Source organism: Mya arenaria, chromosome 10 (genome assembly GCF_026914265.1).
Source record: "Mya arenaria isolate MELC-2E11 chromosome 10, ASM2691426v1".
In the NCBI taxonomy this organism is placed as follows: Eukaryota; Metazoa; Mollusca; class Bivalvia; order Myida; family Myidae; genus Mya; species Mya arenaria.
In genome coordinates this window covers 6,854,831-6,878,750 of record NC_069131.1, presented here as the reverse complement: position 1 = coordinate 6,878,750, position 23,920 = coordinate 6,854,831, and the positions used below count along the sequence as shown (strand labels likewise).

The window sequence follows — 23,920 nt, the reverse complement described above, 5'->3', positions numbered from 1 at the left end:
TTTTAACGACTTCCGCAATTTTGTATTTCAATGTGTCTAGTTTTACACCGTAATAAGCCGACAGTGACAAACTGGACAGGCTTACCTTATAGCCTGGAAGAAACCTGTTGTCTGGAATAAACCACTTAAAAAAATTATATTCATAAACTGTCGGGTAATGTTATAACTATTGGAGGCCTATAAGTACTTTTTATTGGAATTGATCAGATAACGAAACATTTCAGATTCACTTTTAATAGTTACTATTTTAAGTCGACGTCTTTGAATATTTATGAAATAGCTATTTCATACGATGTATTAAATTCGGAAAGTTTTTTTTACGATATATATAGTGGAATATTGAGACCATTAAATCTAAAATAGGAAGGCTATTAGACTTTTGTTGTTGTTGTTTTTACAACGATTGTAAAGAAAGCTATAATAAGCTAGACTAAGTAACTCTCGACGGCACGATATTGCGCGATCATGTGGTCTTGTTTTGTGGGTGTCATAAGAGAAAACACAGAGAAACCGCGCTTGTTCAGCTTTGTGAGAAGCGAATGTGCTTAAAAGAACGGAACAGAATAGAACACAACAGAATGCTTATTTGACTTAAGCATATATAGCGCACCGTTAAAAACATGAAAAGACAAAGAGATACACGGATATACCAATTCGGTTTAATACATGTAAAAGACAAATCCAAACCAACATATCATTTTAAGAGTGTATGTTTGTTATCCGAGGAGAGGGGGCGAACTATTTGAGTTGTACACCAAGCTACACCCCTCTTAAATCAGATACTGACACCGCCCCTGCGATATACTGAAAACCTCCCTATATATTGCGTCAGATTGCATTCAAATTAAAGCAATGAAGCTTCATATACGGTATGAATAATTCCAGGCCACGTCAATGACATTATTCCAGTGGGTTATTTACTAACAGACATGTCACATGTTTATGCTATTGTTGTATTATTGACTGATTTGTAACTGTGATTTTTAAGTCATACAATTGGATTGCGCATGAGATAGTTGATATCTGCAGAACACCATTAATAAAACAGCAGGAGGAACAAAGCAATTCCATGTTAAAGTCGCTGTTCATATCGAGGCATTGTAAAAGTTTAATTCCAAAACCAGTAGCATGCGATTTGATGATTATTATTCATAAAACTGACAGAGTCGATTCGTTGGAAAATGCATTAAGCTGACATGATGTGTATTAGTCATACATCATCATGTGTATAACAACCAACACGACCATTTGTTTGTTTTAAAGTAGTTTTGTTACAACACTGTAGTCACGGTACTCCACTATATGTCTCTTTCCCACTGTAGTCACGGTACTCCACTATATGTCTCTTTCCCACTGTAGTCGCGGTACTCCACTATATGTCTCTATCCCACTGTAGTCGCGGTACCCCACTATATGTCTCTTTCCCACTGTAGTCACGGTATTCCACTATATGTCTCTTTCCCACTGTAGTCACGGTACTCCACTATATGTCTCTATCCCACTGTAGTCACGGTACTCCACTATATGTCTCTTTCCCACTGCAGTCACGGTACCCCACTATATGTCTCTTTCCCACTGTAGTCACGGTACTCCACTATATGTCTCTTTCCCACTGTAATCACGGTACTCCACTATATGTCTCTATCCCACTGTAGTCACGGTACTCCACTATATGTCTCTTTCCCACTGTAGTCACGGTACTCCACTATATGTCTCTTTCCCACGGTAGTCACGGTACTCCACTATATGTCTCTATCCCACTGTAGTCACGGTACTCCACTATATGTCTCTTTCCCACTGTAGTCACGGTACTCCACTATATGTCTCTATCCCACTGTAGTCACGGTACTCCACTATATGTCTCTTTCCCACTGTAGTCACGGTACTCCACTATATGTCTCTTTCCCACTGTAGTCACGGTACTCCACTATATGTCTCTATCCCACTGTAGTCACGGTACTCCACTATATGTCTCTATCCCACTGTAGTCACGGTACTCCACTATATGTCTCTATCCCACTGTAGTCACGGTACTCCACTATATGTCTCTTTCCCACTGTAGTCACGGTACTCCACTATATGTCTCTTCCCCACTGTAGTCACGGTACTCCACTATATGTCTCTATCCCACTGTAGTCACGGTACTCCACTATATGTCTCTTTCCCACTGTAGTCACGGTACTCCACTATATGTCTCTTTCCCACTGTAGTCACGGTACTCCACTATATGTCTCTTTCCCACTGTAGTCACGGTACTCCACTATATGTCTCTTTCCCACTGTAGTCACGGTACTCCACTATATGTCTCTTTCCCACTGTAGTCACGGTACTCCACTATATGTCTCTTTCCCACTGTAGTCACGGTACTCCACTATATGTCTCTTTCCCACTGCAGTCACGGTACTCCACTATATGTCTCTTTCCCACTGCAGTCACGGTACTCCACTATATGTCTCTTTCCCACTGCAGTCACGGTACTCCACTATATGTCTCTTTCCCACTGCAGTCACGGTACTCCACTATATGTCTCTTTCCCACTGCAGTCACGGTACTCCACTATATGTCTCTTTCCCACTGCAGTCACGGTACTCCACTATATGTCTCTTTCCCACTGTAGTCACGGTACTCCACTATATGTCTCTTTCCCACTGTAGTCACGGTACTCCACTATATGTCTCTTTCCCACTGTAGTCACGGTACTCCACTATATGTCTCTTTCCCACTGTAGTCACGGTACTCCACTATATGTCTCTTTCCCACTGCAGTCACGGTACTCCACTATATGTCTCTATCCCACTGTAGTCACGGTACTCCACTATATGTCTCTTTCCCACTGCAGTCACGGTACTCCACTATATGTCTCTTTCCCACTGCAGTCACGGTACTCCACTATATGTCTCTTTCCCACTGTAGTCACGGTACTCCACTATATGTCTCTTTCCCACTGCAGTCACGGTACTCCACTATATGTCTCTTTCCCACTGTAGTCACGGTACTCCACTATATGTCTCTTTCCCACTGTAGTCACGGTACTCCACTATATGTCTCTTTCCCACTGCAGTCACGGTACTCCACTATATGTCTCTTTCCCACTGTAGTCACGGTACTCCACTATATGTCTCTATCCCACTGTAGTCACGGTACTCCACTATATGTCTCTTTCCCACTGTAGTCACGGTACTCCACTATATGTCTCTTTCCCACTGCAGTCACGGTACTCCACTATATGTCTCTTTCCCACTGCAGTCACGGTACTCCACTATATGTCTCTATCCCACTGTAGTCACGGTACTCCACTATATGTCTCTTTCCCACTGCAGTCACGGTACTCCACTATATGTCTCTTTCCCACTGCAGTCACGGTACTCCACTATATGTCTCTTTCCCACTGCAGTCACGGTACTCCACTATATGTCTCTTTCCCACTGTAGTCACGGTACTCCACTATATGTCTCTTTCCCACTGTAGTCATGGTACTCCACTATATGTCTCTTTCCCACTGTAGTCACGGTACTCCACTATATGTCTCTTTCCCACTGTAGTCGCGGTACTCCAGTATATGTCTCTTTCCCACTGTAGTCACGGTACTCCACTATATGTCTCTATCCCACTGTAGTCACGGTACTCCACTATATGTCTCTTTCCCACTGTAGTCACGGTACTCCACTATATGTCTCTATCCCACTGTAGTCACGGTACTCCACTATATGTCTCTATCCCACTGTAGTCACGGTACTCCACTATATGTCTCTATCCCACTGTAGTCACGGTACTCCACTATATGTATCTTTCCCACTGTAGTCACGGTACTCCACTATATGTCTCTTTCCCACTGTAGTCACGGTACTCCACTATATGTCTCTTTCCCACTGTAGTCACGGTACTCCACTATATGTCTCTTTCCCACTGTAGTCACGGTACTCCACTATATGTCTCTATCCCACTGTAGTCACGGTACTCCACTATATGTATCTTTCCCACTGTAGTCACGGTACTCCACACTATATGTCTCTTTCCCACTGTAGTCACGGTACTCCACTATATGTCTCTTTCCCACTGTAGTCACGGTACTCCACTATATGTCTCTTTCCCACTGTAGTCACGGTACTCCACTATATGTCTCTATCCCACTGTAGTCACGGTACTCCACTATATGTCTCTTTCCCACTGTAGTCACGGTACTCCACTATATGTCTCTATCCCACTGTAGTCACGGTACTCCACTATATGTCTCTTTCCCACTGTAGTCACGGTACTCCACTATATGTCTCTTTCCCACTGTAGTCACGGTACTCCACTATATGTCTCTACCTCTCACTGTAGTCACGGTACTCCACTATATGTCTCTTTCCCACTGTAGTCACGGTACTCCACTATATGTCTCTTTCCCACTGCAGTCACGGTACTCCACTATATGTCTCTTTCCCACTGCAGTCACGGTACTCCACTATATGTCTCTTTCCCACTGTAGTCACGGTACTCCACTATATGTCTCTTTCCCACTGTAGTCACGGTACTCCACTATATGTCTCTTTCCCACTGCAGTCACGGTACTCCACTATATGTCTCTTTCCCACTGCAGTCACGGTACTCCACTATATGTCTCTTTCCCACTGTAGTCACGGTACTCCACTATATGTCTCTTTCCCACTGCAGTCACGGTACTCCACTATATGTCTCTTTCCCACTGCAGTCACGGTACTCCACTATATGTCTCTTTCCCACTGTAGTCACGGTACTCCACTATATGTCTCTTTCCCACTGTAGTCACGGTACTCCACTATATGTCTCTTTCCCACTGTAGTCACGGTACTCCACTATATGTCTCTTTCCCACTGTAGTCACGGTACTCCACTATATGTCTCTTTCCCACTGTAGTCACGGTACTCCACTATATGTCTCTTTCCCACTGTAGTCACGGTACTCCACTATATGTCTCTTTCCCCCTGTAGTCACGGTACTCCACTATATGTCTCTTTCCCACTGCAGTCACGGTACTCCACTATATGTCTCTTTCCCACTGTAGTCACGGTACTCCACTATATGTCTCTTTCCCCAATACTTTAACAGCCGTGTGTCTGTTCTTATACTAATAGTACGAAAGGCAGTGCCGGCGTTCCATTAAAAGATGTCATTTAACTAATCATTCTACAGTGCAGGATCATTTTGTTCGATGAAAAACAACAGTTTGATGCATTTTGCTGTTTTAAGTTATCTATCTCATATTACTTCTCAGACATTTTACATGATGTTTGTTTTATATTGTATATTTACTTAAACCAAGAACTGCACGACACCAGTGACCTCTACGCGAATTGTCCTTAAAGCTTCACTCTCGAACCAATGTTTGCGTAAATGTCTGGAAACAAGTTATACAAGACTGCTGAATAGCTAAGAGCGTTACTTACGCTTTCAGAAAAATGATATTTTCGCCAATTTTCGGAAATTAGCTGATTCTGAGACAAAAACTTAGAAAATCTCAAGACTGTCAATCTGTGAGAGTGCAGCTTTGAAGAACGAGGCTTTATTTTTCCAAGAAATATATTATGTACTTTAGAAGAGAAACTTGAAGTCGATACATCACTTCTTATATACAGTCTCAATATAGAAATTGCCTGGAGGATTTTCCGTATTTTTAGCTTCTATCACCTGGTAAACAAAAACAATTTCAAGATTCCTGAATATTTGATGTACGCTTAAAAGGTTAAATATTTCTATAAACAATACGACTACATACTAACAATGGTCCGTTTGTAGCATATATACAAAAATATGATATTTTAAAATTTTCAAATTTCGATAAGCTTATAAAATGTGTGTTTTCTTATGAAGAAGTAAAACATTCATTTCGAGGGTTGATTAATCCAGAAATGTAATGATATTTTGGAACAATAAAGAAGAAATCCGACAGAGAACTGTTTCGTCGCCCTCCAGTGAATCTAAGAGCTATACAGACACTTTTCCTATTAAAACAATGAATCCTTTAGGGACAATATTAGTAGCCGTTAAAGGTGCACTCTCCCAAATAAGTAGTACCACGATTATTTCAGTTGTTTTAATTTACCGCAGAGAATGAATAAATATCGAAAACAATGGTTCTGAAGAATACCGTGTTTAATTTGAAAGAAAGATGCAGACAACACTGTATTTCTACCTTATGAGACGATAGTTGATCCCTGTAAATCTTTCGGGACTCACCAGTTATTTAACATATGAGCGTTTTCAGCTATTAAATACACGATGGCAATCATGTAATCAGTAATTAATATTTTCATATAAATTTTTAATAAATGCATTATTTAGTAATTAGTTGTAAGTTTATCACTTAAGATGTATGTTCGTTACACATGGGTTTGTATTGGTTTTAAACAGAACAAGATCATATTCAAAGGATAGTAAAGGATGTTTATTTAAAAAAATAGTGAACAACAAAATTCGACATCTGGCAAACTTAAAAGACCCTGGATCAAAACAATTTTGGCCCAGAAAAGATTCTTGCAAGTGATCTGACTTGGTTCTTGTATGACTAAGAAGGTATCTTAATGATGTACCGCATCCATGCTTCGCTAATGGTCTTCTGTGGATTTACGGCTATTAATGTTAATTGAGCCACTACCATTTTGCTTAATGAGAACCACTTCACGTGTGTTCAATTTACGAATAATACAGAGCTACACTTGTTCTTTTAGATATTTCTATGGCCATTTAGTAGTTTCCAATTATATTTTCTGGTTTCATCTTCTACCTAATCAACTTATATTGTTCAGATTCCTGTATGGCCATTTTCTGTATCTTAGGCATTACATTTAATCCAAATGTTCATCAAGTATTTGGGAATAATTGATCCCCAAGAACATTGACATTTCTATTCGCCATTTTTATATTATTGAGACAAACATTAATTACATGCTTTTAGCATGCAAATCTAACGGAATTTGTTTTAATGTTTCGGCTTACGGCAGCATTAGGGATGTGCATTTTAATAGACGTAGCTTCATCCTAGTAAACTTAGTGACTTTTACAACAATAACTTGATAACGTAGAATTGAAACAGGGAGATTGAGTTACAGTGGGTGATTGGTTGTGATTCAGGAAGAAAATGAAAATAAACAAGTCTTACGAGACTTAGTCCAAAAAGTGGACAGCAGAACTGTTGTTGATTTTTGGCAATATTTATGCCTTATTTAATCCAACATTATTGAAAGTTGTAGGCAAAAGCACACTATGTTTTCAGTTTTCTTTACAGAAAGCGACAGACGAATGTAAATAATGTTTGTATTAGACGAGACCGTTTAACCCTTCGGTGAACTCCTGTGATTTTGTCTTGACAGTTCCAATGCGTTTGCCCTAGCCTTTATTTAAATAATTATATGTATATATGTGCTGTATCTTGTAATTTAGTGTCTCTCTCGTTGAGTGACTGTTTTAGCTTTGACAAATTTCCCGTATAACTCGAGCATATTAATTAGGGTTTAGCCAGGTTTTATAAAAGAATGGGTGCTGCAGAAACGTGACAGTATGCTCAGGAACAAACGGGCACATTGTATCCGGTAGCTAATGGTCAAAGCATTATGAATATCATAGATTTTTTTTAAAAGTGTGTCTGTTTTTTTAGTAATATTAGGTTTCAACTACTAAAAATGATATGCATGTTTGAATTCAAACGTTTCAAGTTGCAACCACAGTATATCTATTAGCACTCAAACATTTAAAGACTTTGCGTTTTCAGCTTTAAATACACGGTTTTTATATTGTTATCAGTAATTTATATTTTTCATTAATGCATTATTTAATAAGTAGTAAAAGGTTTATCACTAACACCTATGCTTTTTATACATGTGTGTGTGTTGATTTTGAATAAGAGTGGCTTCAGAGTATGGATTCTTCATTAACATGAGTTGTTACCTTAATGCATCATGTTTCCTGAGACAAAATAACAAGAGATCGTTTTCATTATTTTCGTTAGTGGTTTCGGTGAACTTCCTGTTTGATTGCCTCGTACAAAAATAGGAGGAAGCGTTTTGAACAGTTGGGTTTGATACACGGGTTAAACGTTTTATATAAAAATAGCTGTACTTGCTGAACTGAGAGGGCACATTTGTGTTTACAAATAGAATCGTTACGCATTGTTATGAAACACAAACAATTCTTAGAACGACAGTTTATAGATACGACGGAAAACAAAGTAACACTTTAACATTTCTAAAGGCTGGCTTTGGTAGAAGGTCCGACAGACAAATGGCGATATATACACACAATGATATAAGACAACAATCACAGATAACAATAAACAGTAACGCTAAACTCGAAAATCTTAATATAATACTTTTTGAGGAAATGCATGTCAGATACTGATTTTATGAAAAGTGACTCATTTTTTAACGGAGGCCCATGGGCAAACATTCATAGTAGGCATATCAGATCCTTACTACAAATCATCCCGATGTGAGCATAATGCACTAGTTTCACGTATATTCCATACAACACCAAAAGGCACAGCTGAACCTCATGGACCTATTTTCATAAAAAGTATGAAGTCTTTCCAAGTGTTGACCACTACATTTATTGATAACTACGTGTTGATGCATGTGTTGACTGTCTGCGCTGCGTGAACATTGTGTGTATCTCGTTCTGTGTATGTTTGACCTTTAGAACAGAGTTTTTCCTATTTCTTTTATACAGGTCTTGACCCTGCAGTTTCCACTGTTTTATTAGTCTAGACTCTGGCTACGAAACAGATTGCACATTATTTTAGTTGATACAGACGTAGGTTTGAGTGATACTAATTTAATAAATGACGCAATTTGCTATAATAGGAAATATTACGACGAAAATCCATTTTGATTATGATAGCAGACGGGTACATGCGACCTTCCATGTCATAAGCCTTTATGTATTGAAGTACAATACATTACCACTGACTATTTAATAATGTAAACAAAACAATTTAAACATATATTACGTCCCAACATAACTGACGTAACGTCATAAGTCCAGGACCGGTATTCAATATTGATCTTATCCTTATCCTTAGACATACCTCAGTGATTCCATTCAGCCTATTGGTCAGCTTAATATATAGGCCAATAAAAACACTGAGTTTCTAATCTTAAATTTAAGATCAATCTATGTTGCTTATTGAATACGGCCCCTGGAGTAGTCATGCGGTGACCCCATCTTTTTCCATATTGGGTCTCCAAACTCATACCATACCAAAATGGCGTCAATTTTCCGATTCCGATGAATAAATGAAACATAAACATGTAAACAGGTTGTTCGCTCTCACCCGATATATCCAATATCGGGTCACCTACTAACCCCTTAACTTATAATATAGGAATACATTTTATAAATAATAACTTATGTCAACATGTTTCATATTTCAGGTTACGGCCACAGTACACCTCAGACAGACGGAGGGAAGATATTCTGCATGTTGTATGCGCTAATCGGAATACCATTGTGTATCGTCATGTTCCAAAGCGTGGGCGAGCGTCTCAACACATTCGTGACATTTCTAATGAAGCAGGGAAAGAAATGCATACGGATGAAAAAGACAGAAGTCAGCCAAACGAACCTTATTATAGTGACCATGAGTCTCAGTATGATAGTGTTAACTTCCGGGTCAGCTGCGTTCGTGCACTACGAGGGGTGGGATTATATAGACTCCTTGTATTACTGCTTCATTACATTGACAACTATAGGCTTCGGTGACCTGGTCGCGTTGCAAAGGGACAACGCCCTAGAGACTAAGCCGTACTACGTAGCATTTAGCATAATCTTTATTCTGTTTGGTCTAACGGTGATATCTGCTGCAATGAATTTGTTAGTGCTAAGGTTTTTAACAATGAACACCGCTGATGAGCGCCGGGATGAACTCGAAGCTGCGGCGGCCGCTCAGACCGCTGTGAGACTTGATGGTGACGTCATCACCGGAAATGGCGTCGTTGTTTCCCAGGCGATGGAAAGTCCGGAGTACAATGACCATATTTCCGTTTGTTCGTGCTCTTGTTATAAAATCCGCTCAAAAGATAAACACAGATACAAAGTAACGCGGTCGCCAACCAAAATAAACCATTTATTGCAAATGAACAACATTACCAGAGAAAAGGAAGATGTTTATTCCTTCATAGACGAAAACAACTCTTCGAACTATCAATATCTCAATAAAAAGCGAGCGTCAGTGTGATTTGTAAAGATAAGTGTCAAAAGTGTAATGATAAGAATGTAAACATTTGTTGGAAAGGTTTTCCAATACGTGGGTTGGTATATTTTGTGTGATGTAACTGTCCAGTTAATGCTCAAGCGCAGAAAAAACACTTCAACAAGTGTTGGTCATTTAATACGCTGTGAAGTTAGCCTTCTCCTATACACCATCACCTCAACACGTCCAGACATATTCAACGTCATTGCTGAATGACCGTCACTGCTGAGTAGTGAAAACGTTATATCACTTTAGTGACATGTAGCTCATTTAGTTGTGAACCAGTAGCATGCGTTTAAACCATTCGGAACTCCTCGGCCATTTTTTTCAAAAACAACCTCGGATGTATGCAGGTACATCAGTTGAAGTATTTCGTACAATTTTGAATTATATCATTAATTAAATGTAGTGTTTTAGAGTTGTATTTATTGATCTAAGTTTAAATTGATTGCCATTGAATTGTATTATTGCAAACATATTTAAGAATCCCAAAGGTAATGTCACAAAGTTTAACTGCTAAATAAAATTACTTCGCGATCTACTTGCAGCGGACTTAAACGTACCACTTTTTGAGTATGTAAACCGTCCAAATACATCCGAGGTTGTTTTCGATAAAATGGCCGAGGAGCTCCGAATGGTGTTTAAACCAGCTTTATCTTTATAATCAAAAGTTTCAACGGGCTATATTCGGGCCTTCTTGAACGTTTTCCTTCTCCATAAATGTATAACATACCATATTTACTCTGTGATATTCGACTTAGTTCGTGAACTATATAGACTCTGACACTAATACGATTTGAAAAATATACTGTATACTGTATACTGTTTGTCAGACTGAGGAGCCATGTTTTATTTCGAAATAATTCACTTATTATAAAACATATTTTTAACTCGGCGCATTTTTGTTTTGTTTCTGAAACTACTGTAAATTTAAATTTTGAAAATTCGACATTTAAGCTAAACGTTCCTTTGAGAAATATTATGAGAACGTACAAAAATATATCTTGAATGAATGTTGAAAGAAAATGAAAATGAAAGAAATAACTTATTGTTAAATATCCTAGCTAAGATATCCTATAACGTCTGTCAGCTTTGAATAAATATTTTTATTATTCTTTTTATTATTCAAAATTCAGACGGGATTTATAATAGGAGAACTCCCATGAGAATAATTTTGTTTTTGAAACCTCTGCATTTGACTCAAAACCAGTATTGTCATAAGATGCACGAACAGATTAAACACATTGCCATGTGTGAAGTAACATGTTAAACACGTTTTTCCTTCAAAAACCTTGATGAAAACACACAATTATGAGGTTCAAACTATTTTTTCATTTGAATTTAAAAGTAAATATGATAAACGTTTTGAACTTTGTCAGAGGGAAGCAGATTTATATGTATTGAAGATATCAAAATATATTTTGTGTAAGAAGCGCTTTCATATCTACTATATATACATAATATGTCCGATATCCATACCACTGTCGAGGCAGTGGGTGCATTTCTTAAGATTTAGTAAGTAACGGAAGTCAACTATATTTCATAGCTGTTTAATTTTCGTTTAAAATATTGCATGATTTAAACGTTAAATAAGGAAACCGAACTAAATCTGTATCACACACTGTTTTCTGATAACATAGTAGCGTATTGCGCATGCGCCGATCTACTTCCGTATTACTACGCGAAAGAAATAGGCATATATCGTGAATTTAAATTTGTGTTGGTGTTTGGGATTGTATCACTTCTCGTTGATTGCGTAAAAATACATCTCACTCGACCTTTGTTTTCGTGCGGTTTGGATGTAATGCAAACACTCAGAAGTGATACAACCACACAGATCTGACGAACTATTCTCAGCGGCAGAGGAAAATCGAATGTTACCTGGAGGCAACCACATAATACAGCTCATGGAAATGCTTTCGATCTGAATTCAAATATGCTCTGTTGAAGAGAATGAAAATAAGTCACATTTCCTTTATAACATCAAAGAAAGTTAGATTAAGATTGAACGGATTGAAATGTATACACCTAGTGTTCGTAATACGAATGCAGTCAGAAAAATCGGGGGGGGGGGGAAAAATGAATACCGTGATTGAGGCAAAATAATGAATTGTGACATACGCAACAAAATATTTTTGAATTTAGAATCGGCTTATGAAGAGGTTTCGCATAGCTTCATGTTTATAAACTTGTATATGCAGCCTTGTGTTTCATCTAAATCATCAATCGTGTACACGTTTTCATATATTTTGCGCTTAAAACAATCCAGGGGAAGCACTCGGGCGTTATAAACTTCACGTTGTAATTTCCCTTCATAACAACATTTGCGTCACAATGAAGAATTGAATTTTCCCAATGCATTGTGTAGTTTATATAGAAACGGATTTAATAAAGGAATGAATGCGGGGCTGATGTCATTTTAGGGCAATGAACGTAGTTGGTCTTGTAAAAGTGTGTGGATGACTCCATGCGTACTTTAACTTGCCCAACTGCGTTCATATCCCCGATAATGACACCATTCACGCATCTCATTTCTAGTTTTTACACCAAAAGTTCATTATTTCTTTCCAGAATTGTTAAAATAAAACCTTTCAGTAATTCTTTCTCGCCCCTTCTGTAAATAGAACGACCCGACCGAAGCCGGAAATATTTTATCGTATTTTATCATATTACTTCACAATAACGCTGGAAAAATAATCACGTCAAATCACTTTTAAACGTAAAATTAAAACACTTATGACAACAATACATTTTACATATCATTGAATGAACACTTTTTAACATGTTGATATAAGTTTTTCGTGGCCTGCTGCAACAATACAAACAATATAATGATAAACAATTTTCAATTTACAATTATGTTAATTCGCGTTGATTCGTGATCCGAACTTATCCAAAGAGTTTGCATTCAAAATTATCGCAATTGCCGAAAGGCAGTTCATTTAAGGAATGAAAGTTTAGGTGTAAATATTACCTTTTCAAAGCATGTTTATCTTGATGACGGTAAAGAAAAAGAGTATAAACACGTGGTTAGTACTGTACACTGCAATGACTGAAACCTATCTTCTGGCAAAATGCTTGTGTGCATATTATCCCTACACAGTTAAACTCTTGAGTGTCAGTAAAGGTCGTGGTTTACATGATCAATATTACTATATCATTTATTATATCTCCCTTCGACTTGTCCTCAGTTAATTGATGGTTGGTAGTTTCAACACGTCTTTTATTATCTTACACTAAAATGCCATAATAATTTTTAAACAGATTAAAGATATGATCGTTTTGTTAATAACTGAGCCGTTTTCACTAAAACACAACTAATTAAATAACATATGTATACATGTGTCTATCAGCTGTGCGTAGCCATAATAACAGTTCGTACTAAGTCCAAATATGGGTGGAAACAAATAACATATTCTTAACATTGTAAAATTGAGCGCCGCTATACCACCATAACTCTATGATGAAGGAAGGTCGTTAGGAACAAAGTATCGTCTAGTCTGCTTAAAGTATTACCAATACTATATAAATTATAATTATACAGGTTTTGTATCAGCATAAAACAGTTATTTTCAATATCCTTCAAACTGTTAGAATGCATTGTTACAAACACGATGATTTAAATTAGGACAAGTCAAAGGGAGATAACTTTAGACACCATGACCAGAATGTAAGCAATTGTATCAATATTCTGAATAATAAGGTAATTATTAAAAAAGCCTTAAAGCTCTTCTGCCGAGATCAAAGTCTGGACAATAATTACGCGAAATGTCAAGGGTCGATTTATTGTAGAAATTCCGGGTTTGATTTTATACAGAACCCGTTTTCTATATTCTTACATAACTTACTGTATTACAAAACTTACTGTATTACAGAACTTACTGTACTACAAAACTTACTGTATTACAGAACTTACTGTATTACAAAACTTACTGTATTACATAACTTACTGTATTACAAAACTTACTGTATTACATAACTTACTGTATTACAAAACTAACGGTATTACAGAACATACTGTTTTACAGAACTTACTGTATTGCAAAACTTACTGGGAGTGTTGTTAAAACTTTTCTTATCATGAAAGACTTCACGAAATATAAGTAGCATTCTGCGTCTGAACTTGCTTCTACTAACTTTTCGCAAATATTGAGAATCAGAAACACCTGTCTAATTGAGCATCGGAGTTTAGGGGTAAAAGATAAAACAACCATATACATAGGTAAATTAAATCAAGTTCCAATTTCTCCTAAACATGTCTGATTTTAAGAAATTTTGTAAGCTCAAATTTCATATAAAATGTAAAACTGATATTTCCGTTAATGAGGTGTGTGGTATCAGACATGTCTGAATATTCGATCAATCACACAGGCGATATGACATACTATATCAGATATATTTCTTAATAATTGATCCATTAGTTTATAAAAATATCACTACCGTTATGACGTTTTATTATACGCATGGCGGCGGTTTTCGATGTTTATCAGTGATATCAAAACGAGAGTTCACTGTTTCAAACAGTGAGACAACATTTTGATATTTTTCTCTGATATACGCGCATAAGGTCGGGATTCAAATTCAACGACGTCATTGCTAAAATGACGTGACGTTTTCATACAATTTGGCGCGCTTTTTTGAAAGCAATAATTAGCTGTCATTTAAAAGCTATTATAGGCATATAATACACAGATTTTGTTTTCTTTTCAGTGTAAGATCGCAATATATTTAATCCTGTAAAGACCAACAGTATAATTTTCACTCGTGGCTATGCAGCTCGTGAAATATACCTTTTGGTGCTCGGTGAAATATATTTTGATCTTACACTGAATGTATGTATAGCATATGGCTATGACGCTATTCATCAGAAATATCACTGTCGATACGAAGTTGTATATCAGAAATTTAACTGATGTTATAAAGTTGTATATCAGAAATATCAGTGACGTTATGACGTTATAGATGAAAATATCACAGACGTTATGAAGTTGTACATCAGAACTATCACTGAAGTCATGACGTTCTACATTAGAAATATCTCTGTTGTTATGAAGATTTAGGTAAGAAATATCTCTGACGCTAATAAGTTGTATTGCAGAAATATCACTGGGTTTATGACTTTGAACATCAGAAATATCTACAATCTAAAGGCACGATTGGTTTGTCTGATATATCATGCGATGCAGCATAGTTATCCTAACTGTTCAAGTGTTTCTAAAATTCAAAGACCATTAATGTTGTTTAGCTTAAGGTACCCATTTGTATCTGAAACGGAGCCTCTTTTATCGCTTTATCGATCTATTTAGAAATATGTGTACTTAAACAGAATGCTTTACTTAAGTGATCATTACCAATTATATGAGGAGGGGGTGCAGAAATACGAACTTTGTCTCAAACAGCGTTATCCCTTCGATGTTAAAGTGATTTTTATCTCAACTATTCGATATTGATACAAAGAGGTACTTCCTTCAAAATTAAATCAACTTTTAAACATGCTATTTTTGGTGTTATTTCAGAACTGGTATGCTTTTGTACGCACAGTTTCTTAGGCCGCTAGTATTTGTTTGCTAAACCGATCGCTTTCGCTAAACTTGCATCAGGTTTTAAAAATTAAACGGTAGTGCGTCACTAGGTAAACTGTTTTGAAAGGAACCATATCCTTTAAAAACAGAAGCCCTAAGACATGTACAAAAGCTTGTGTTCTTTTATTTTCCCTAACTTAAATGCGATGTGTATGTCAAATATATGTCCAAACCACGTGTTTTGTATCTCTACCTTATCATATAAAAATGTAACGTGTGATTTGATTGGCTGTTGAAAGTTATCCTGCCCAATCCATTCCGTCTAACGATTCCAGTTGCGTACTATATGTCCATTATATTTGTATCCAGGACTGTTTTTGTACATAATATTTTATATATTTATTATTTGTATGTTCAAATTGTACTTGCCAATACAGTGTGCATGTGTATGAACGTGATAAAGGGTCTATAATAAATCGTTGTTTTATTTTGCATCGTTATGACGTTTTATTTCATCATGGTTTATATTTTGTACAATAACTTGTACATATAAATGTATTATAGTAAATAAATGCACATGAACTATTGACTCAAGCGTTCATTATTTGACGTGTTCTTCTTGACATCAAAGAAATAGAGAAACTATTCCTGATATGTTCCGTTGCAATTTTATTTATTCATCTTTACATTGTTAATGTACTGAAGCCCTTCCAACAAACAGGTTCAGCTGCCAGATATAAACTGGGATCTTGATAATGGGGCTATGACCAAAGACTTACATACCAGCATTGAGACACACCTAATAAAATTGACAAGGATGGTTACAAACTATCTAAATCTTTTTTTATAAATAAAACATATACTTCAGATGTTTTATTATAACGACATATGCTTCATACAAGAGACAGGCCCTTAAATCACGAGCAAAAAATGTATTTGAGTTAAACTAAAAATAATAAATTAAACTCTGGCACCATTTTTAATATATAATTATTTTTCCTTGTTATATTTTTGTATGAAATATTAAAAAAAAAATATTGTATCAACATATCACATGAGAGAATGGTGATTTTTTTAATGTTGAAATTAATATAATGTCAACTCTCAAATTGAATCCATTTTCATTTTCTACTAGTGAGTCATAGAACGCAAAAATAAGTAAATATTTAGTTTTGCGACAGAAATACATATCATAATGACCCATGCCACCTCCTAAGAATATCCCTCATCTATAGTACCTTAAGTGATTTGATTATTTGTATTACCATCATAATGTAATTCCTTCGCCCTTAAATCAATACACACTGCTTTAATGGAAGCTACAGGAAAAATAGCAGTTACAACAAGTCACCAAGCGAAGACACTGTTGTATATTTTCAATTGAAATTGTCCTCTCATGTGGTAGCGTTGCTTCTCTAAAAATAGGTTATTTCCCATGATTTGCATATAGTCAACATTTGTGCATTCTCAATGAAGAAGTTATTCATTTATAAACTAAACATAAACTAACTTGGAAGACGCATATACGTCGTAGGAACTTCTTAGGTATTTTCTTCGAACGTTGACATAATTCTCGAGCATATTAAGCATACTATTTTTGATACAGTTAATACAGTTTATTTATCGACGGTTGTAGAATTACCATAGAAATTATATTTCTGCGTGTTTTTGATACACAATTATCGTATGCTTAAAACATCTAACTACGACGTCATAGCCCTATTCATTTTGAAAGGCAAAAAAGCGTATTTGTAATCAATAGTTATGTTACAATAAGCTATAAATGTTTTATCTTTTCGAACCTAACTAATGTAGCGCTATCTTGCATTCAGCTTTAGGGTTCAGAAAGCAGACTGTACTTCACAGATAATAATGACTAATTAAGTAAGAAACAAATTAGTGTTGGTCGTGTGGGTTCATCTTTAATTATCAATCGATCGTTTGGTGCCTCATCAATAAATGCATACTTAATTAAATCCGAAGAGAAAACACTATTGATCCATATGGTTACATCAAACTATGTTATAATTTATGAGACCAAATCCTACATAATGTGAACAAAAAAGGGCATGAAGAAGTAGAATTGTCTTGCTAGCCATCTGATAAGAAGTTTGCTGGATAATGAACAAATAATAATACTGTTACTGATCCATATTTTCTAATGGAATTTGATGGATTTACGAATATCAATGTTAATTGAGCAATAACCGTTTCGAATAATTTGAATGAGAACTGCTCCATGTGTGTTTAATTAGGAATAATACAGATCTACGCTTCTTTTCGTTTACATACTATTATGGCTACTTAATTATTTCTAGTTATATCTTAAGTAAAGTCAAATTATAATCAGAATATGTTGTTAAGAGGCATGTATGGTCAATTGCCGTGGCTAGGGAATTCTTTTCAATCCAGAGTTCATAAAGTGTTTGGAAATATTTGTTCCAAGAGCTCATCCCGTTCTTGATACTGCAATCCTCTCATTGGGTGTTGTTTAAGACTAACATGCAGCATGTACTTGTAGCAGGTCAATCAAACGTTTTTAATCTATTGTAGATACATACACACGTATTGCAAATTTAGTATTGACAATATCACGCGGTTTACTTCCGAACTACTGTTTAATCTGACCGTTCCAAAGTGGTAACTCCAATATTATTATTTTTTAAATATTTCTATATCTGGGCTCGTTGATTTCTGACGCTTTGCTCCTCCTGTTTATGTTTCGATCCAAGAGCAGTGTTTGTTATTCTTTGATCCAAGAGCATTAGCTTCTATGCTTGTTGCCTTGTGAAGCTGTATATCCCTCGTCGAGTGGCTGTCAGGCTTTGACCCAAGAGCACAGTTAATTATTTGGCATATGGGCTTGTTGCGTCTTGTGAAGCTGTATGTCCCTCGTCGAGTGGCTGTCAGGCTTTGACCCAAGAGCACATTAAATTATTTGGCTTATGGGCTTGTTGCGTCTTGTGAAGCTGTGTGATATACGTCGAGTGTCTGTAAGGCTTTGATTCAAGAGCATAGTTTATTGTTTGGGGAAAAGGTTTTCTGAGAAGTTTACATTTTATCATGTCACTAACATACGAATCGATCTGATACTAGATGGCATATAACTATATCTACTTTAAAAGGTCAGCTCGAAGTGTGAATGCGAAACATTTCTAAGTGGCATTAATTAAGGAGAAGATAGAACCTTTTTACTTTCATCCGTCGAGGTAAAACGTTATTTTTTCTACGTTCAATACAGGGCCATATTGCAAAAGTGAGTTTGAACGAGTAAAACATAAATGTTTCAAATTTCATTTATTTTTAAGTTTTAAGATTTACTATTTAGCAACGATAAAAGATACATTATTTGCACACTTTTTCTGAAACGGGACCTCCTTTATCAATTTATTTTGACACATGTGTATTTATTTAAGTGATTACTATTTATAATTATTCGAGCTGGATAAAGAAAACTAATCGCAATACGAACATTGTCTTAAATAGCGTTATACTTTCGATGTTGACATGATAATAAATCTAACACATGTGATACAGAGAGGTACTACCCCAAGTCTTGTGACAATTTTCAATAGATATTGCTATTTCTAGTGTTATGTGAACTGGTATATACTGTACGCACAGTTTTTTTATACCGCTAATATTTGTTTGTTACGCTAAAACGATCGCTTTCGCTAAACTTGTATCAGGTTTCCAAAATTAAACGGGATTGCGTAACTAGGAAAACTGTTTTGAAAGAAACCATATCCTTTAAAAACAGGAGCCCTTAAGACCTGTGCAAATGCTTGTGTCCTATCATTTCCCTAACCTGAATGCGATGTGTATGTCAAATGTATGATTAAACCAGGTGTTTTGTATCTCCTCCTTATCATATAACAGTGATCTGATTGGCCGTTGAAAGTTATCCTGCCCAGTCCATTCTCTCTAACGATTCCAGTTGCGTACTATATGTCTATTGGATTTGTAATCAAAACTGTTTTTGTACAAAATATTTCATATATATTTTATTTATTTTGCATTTTCAAATTGTACTTTATTTTGCATCGTTATGGCATTTGGTTTCATCATGGCTTATATTTTGTACAAGAAGTTGTACATATAAATGTATTTAAGTAATTAAATGCACATGAACAATTGACTCAAACATTCATTATTTAACGTGTTCCTCTTGATATAAAAAATAGAGAAAAGTCTGTCGCGCAACTATTGCTGTTATGTTCCGTTCCAATGTTACTAATTCATCTTTACATTGTAAATTTACTGAAGCCCTTCCAGTAGACAAGTTCAGTCGCTAGATATTAACTGGAATCTTGATAATGGCACTATGGCCAAAGACTTAAATACCAGCAATGAGACTCACGAAATTCAACAGAACAGAACAGAACAGAACAGAATGTTTATTTAACTTAAGCATATACAGCTCATCGTTATAAACACAAAATGCAAAAATGAAAAATAGCATGCATGTGATAAATAAGTAATGCATGTAACAAATAAGTAATGCATAAGGATATTTTGGTAACTATACAAACAATACATATGATATACACAAAACCAACACATTTATCAGCAATATAATGTGAGAATGTCTTATGAAATATATCATATATTTATGTCTCTTATCTTAAAAGCCTTAATACAGAAAATAGCTAATTTTATTAACAGAGTTTTTTTTATCAGAATTTAGTAATGATATAAACTTAATCATACTGGGATTTCTAACATAGTATCTAGGAATATAAGTCTGTCGGATATTACTATACATTGTGCAGACAAGAACAAAATGAAACTCGTCTTCTATATCGTTTAAATGGCACCGTGTGCATTTTCGATCTTGTCTAGGGATGTTGTTATGTCTACCTAGTTCAATATACAAATTATGCGAGGACAATATGAGTTTAACTAAAACATTTCTAAATTTTATATTATCCAGTAATACCATGTTGTTAGACAATTGGAACGTATGTTTAACTTCCTTATATAAATACAATGATAAATGTGTCTCCATGGTAGCTCGCCAACTAGTTATGTATACATCTCTTAATCTATTTCTACACATGGGGACAAATGAATTTATATTAACTGACTCAGGGAATAACCACATATCCGCATAACCGCTGACTGAAGTATACTTCTTACTTTAGAAACCCAGTTTATAGTCTGTGGATTATCATCAAGATCCCTGTATTGATCCTTTAATATTGCCCTGAGGATGCAATTATCTTTTTTTTCTCTTTGTATAATTTTAGGAAATACTTAATAACGCGAATATGTCTCTCAATATATAGCGGAAATCTGCCTAGCTCTCCATAAAGTGACAATGAATTTGTGGAGCGCTTGACATTAAGTACCCACTTGCAAAATTTCCTATGTACTCTATCTATCACCCTGGCTGAATATAGCCCCACACTTCTGAATTATAGTTAAGAATTGACAAAACAAATGCATCAAACAAGTTGAAAATTATACCAATAGGGACCTGATTACGTTTGATTAAAGCCTTAAGCGAGTTCATAGACCGCAATGGCTTGCCAGCCAGTGTATTAGCCGCCTGCATGAAAGATCCACCATAGGAAAATACTACACCGAGATAGTTGAAGGAATTGACAGTTTCAACAGCTTGATCGTTATACGTCCATATATCATTTCTAGCTAACCGACCACCTTTTCTAAACACCACAATTTTACTCTTTTCCACATTGACCGCCATATTCCATTTACAACAATAGGTACATAAATTATTCAATGATTCCTGCAGGCCTACTTTAGTTTCTGAAAAAATAGCTGCATCATCTGCGAATAACAATAAATAAACCGAAATCTCATCAACTGAAAGAGAGAAAAACAAATCGGGGAGGTTATATCCCCTTGAAACAAGCCAATATTACTGTCAAAAAAATCTGACAAAGAACCAAAATGTTTAATACACATTTTCACCTCACTATACATCGACCTAAGCAAAGACAAAAACTTTCCATTTATACCAAGTTTGATAAGTTTACACCAAAGGCGCCCTCTATCAATGCAGTCGTATGCCTTATCAACATTTCCTTCCTTAGAAATTTCATCATGCAAATCATGTTCTAATTTATGGATATCTGCACTTATATCTGCTACAAAATTATCCCTAAATTTTGAGTCCCATTTATAATAAATTTTATTAGCTGAAGGCACCTCATAATGTCTAGTATTAATTTTCAAAGAAAACGAAAGGGATGCATGGTTAGAAAACGTATTAAAATCCTCTACACTGAAATGCCCTATTGAATCAAAATTATCGAGAGAAGTGATCAAATAATCTACAACACTTTGCCCATTGTAGGTCATGCACGTGAAATTCCCGCGAACTTTTTTCCTACGACCGTTAACTATACGAATATTTGAAGCTTTACTGAGGTCAAGTAGATAATCACCGAATGGTGGGAATATCAATTGGTAAAACGTCATCATGGTCAATACTATGATCGTTATCAATGAAATCGTGCTTTTGTCCTACTCTACAATTAGTGTCGCCGGTCAAAAAAGTTTTACCAAACTGACTAAAATGAGTTATATCTTCTTCAATTTGCCTAAAGAGGTCTACATTATGCATGTTATGTATAGGAGATGCTTCTGGCGCTATGTATGTAACGCCCATGTAAAAATCATAATCCGTTTTAAAGAAATATTTATCAAACTTTAACCAAACAAGACAATCGATATCATTTTTAACTACTTTAACGCCTTTTCTAATACGATCTTTAACATATATTATTAAGCCGCCACTAGAGCGTTTTGCTTTGCGATTTTGGTACTTTCTGTATGAATGTATAGGATTACTATAGCCTTTAAAATTAATGTTTGACTTACTATTTGTCCATGTTTCGTTTAAACAAATAATGTCATATTCACACAATAAATTAACAAAATCCGAGTCCGATGTTTTACTTAATGTAAGTCCTTCAATGTTCCATGAGACACACCTTAGCACATCCTCACCACAGTCCTACTCACCGTCTCTATAGAGACCCTTATTGATGAAAAGTTTGTCGACCCTGATGATGCTTCCTTCCCCTCCTCACGAGCTTTAAGCATCGCTGGGATGAACTTCCGGCGCTTTTCCATGATCTCCCTCGGGAACTGCTCGGAAACCCCGATGGAACCGTCCTTGACTTGGCGGGCTGCCTGGCGTATCCGATCTCGATCCGGGTAGAATGCGAATTTGTCGACGATCGGTCGCGTCTTGGCTGCATTGTAAGCGCCTATGCGCTGGATCCTTATGTCATTTGAGGCGTTTGGGATATTAAGTTTATCCTCGATTAATTTGAGAACTTTTTGTTCGCAATTTTCGTCCCTCTCCTCGGCGACCATGTGGAACAGAAGGTTATCTCGCATACTGCGACATTTTAAGTCCTGTATTTCGTTTTTGAGCGTGCTTTCCTTTTGCATTTGATCTTTTTCATACTTTTTCATTTTTTCACCAGTGAGTCGAGTGATTCGTGTTGTTTTGATAAATCCGCCGCTGTTTTACTATCGAACTCACGGTTTATCTCAATGTCACGGATTTTCCCCTCGAAGTCGTTGATCTTGTGATCAATATTATCCAAGCGAACCGTTAAGCTATTTACACTGGATTGAATATTCTTGAGTTGAGCCAGTTTTGTATCCATTGTGTCAAGTTTATTTATGATCTTGGTCAACATATCATTGTTTACAATTTTCGGCGATGTACCTGTAGGTGTAGCACATTTGGCATATCCTTGTCCCGGGCCCGCCTTTTCGAAGGTGTTTGCAAATTTGCATCTCCTGGTGACGATTTGCTCTTTTTCCTCTTTTTTGTCATTTAACCCATTAAGATATTACTCCATGTACTCACAGTGCAACTGATAATGTGTTTTAGAGACTCTTATCTGCTAAAATATCCATATTTTCACAGTGCTTGAAAACTCCGCCATCACTTTTCACGCATGCGCACATATACAACAGACACAAATGTTACAATAATATTGAAATATGCGTTAATCAATTAGAAATCAATTCAGTTGTTTTATCATAACTACACATGCTACAAACAAGTGTCAGGCCCCAATATTACGAAAACACTCAACCGATCTTTAAATTTCAAATGAAACTCATGTTCTCACATTACAACATGGTATGTTCTTAACCACGAAATGATTTATTCTTTTAAAAAGCACATTCTGTTATGGATGAT

The 23,920-nt window shown here is 36.1% G+C and overlaps 2 protein-coding genes across 3 annotated transcripts in view; one reads left to right on the top strand and one right to left on the bottom strand.

The window, feature by feature from the left end:
- The window catches only part of LOC128206082 (two pore potassium channel protein sup-9-like), a 110,627-nt gene extending 94,312 nt beyond the window's left edge, over positions 1 to 16,315 (top strand). For both annotated transcript variants that reach the window (XM_052908231.1, XM_052908232.1), the window contains exon 3: positions 9,387 to 16,315. In XM_052908231.1, coding sequence (XP_052764191.1) covers positions 9,387 to 10,189 — 803 coding nt within the window. In that variant the 3' untranslated portion in view covers positions 10,190 to 16,315. The remainder of the gene's footprint in view (positions 1 to 9,386) is intronic.
- Positions 16,316 to 22,689: 6,374 nt separating this feature from the next.
- On the bottom strand, positions 22,690 to 23,178 carry LOC128206025 (uncharacterized). Its single transcript, XM_052908146.1, has one exon. It carries the CDS (start codon positions 23,176 to 23,178, stop codon positions 22,690 to 22,692), a length of 489 nt encoding a protein of 162 aa, XP_052764106.1.
- Between the last annotated feature and the right edge of the window lie 742 nt (positions 23,179 to 23,920).

Coding starts and splice junctions, on each gene's coding strand:
- LOC128206025 (XM_052908146.1), bottom strand. CDS start 23,178: ATGAAAAAGTATGAAAAAGATCAAATGCAAAAGGAAAGCACGCTCAAA.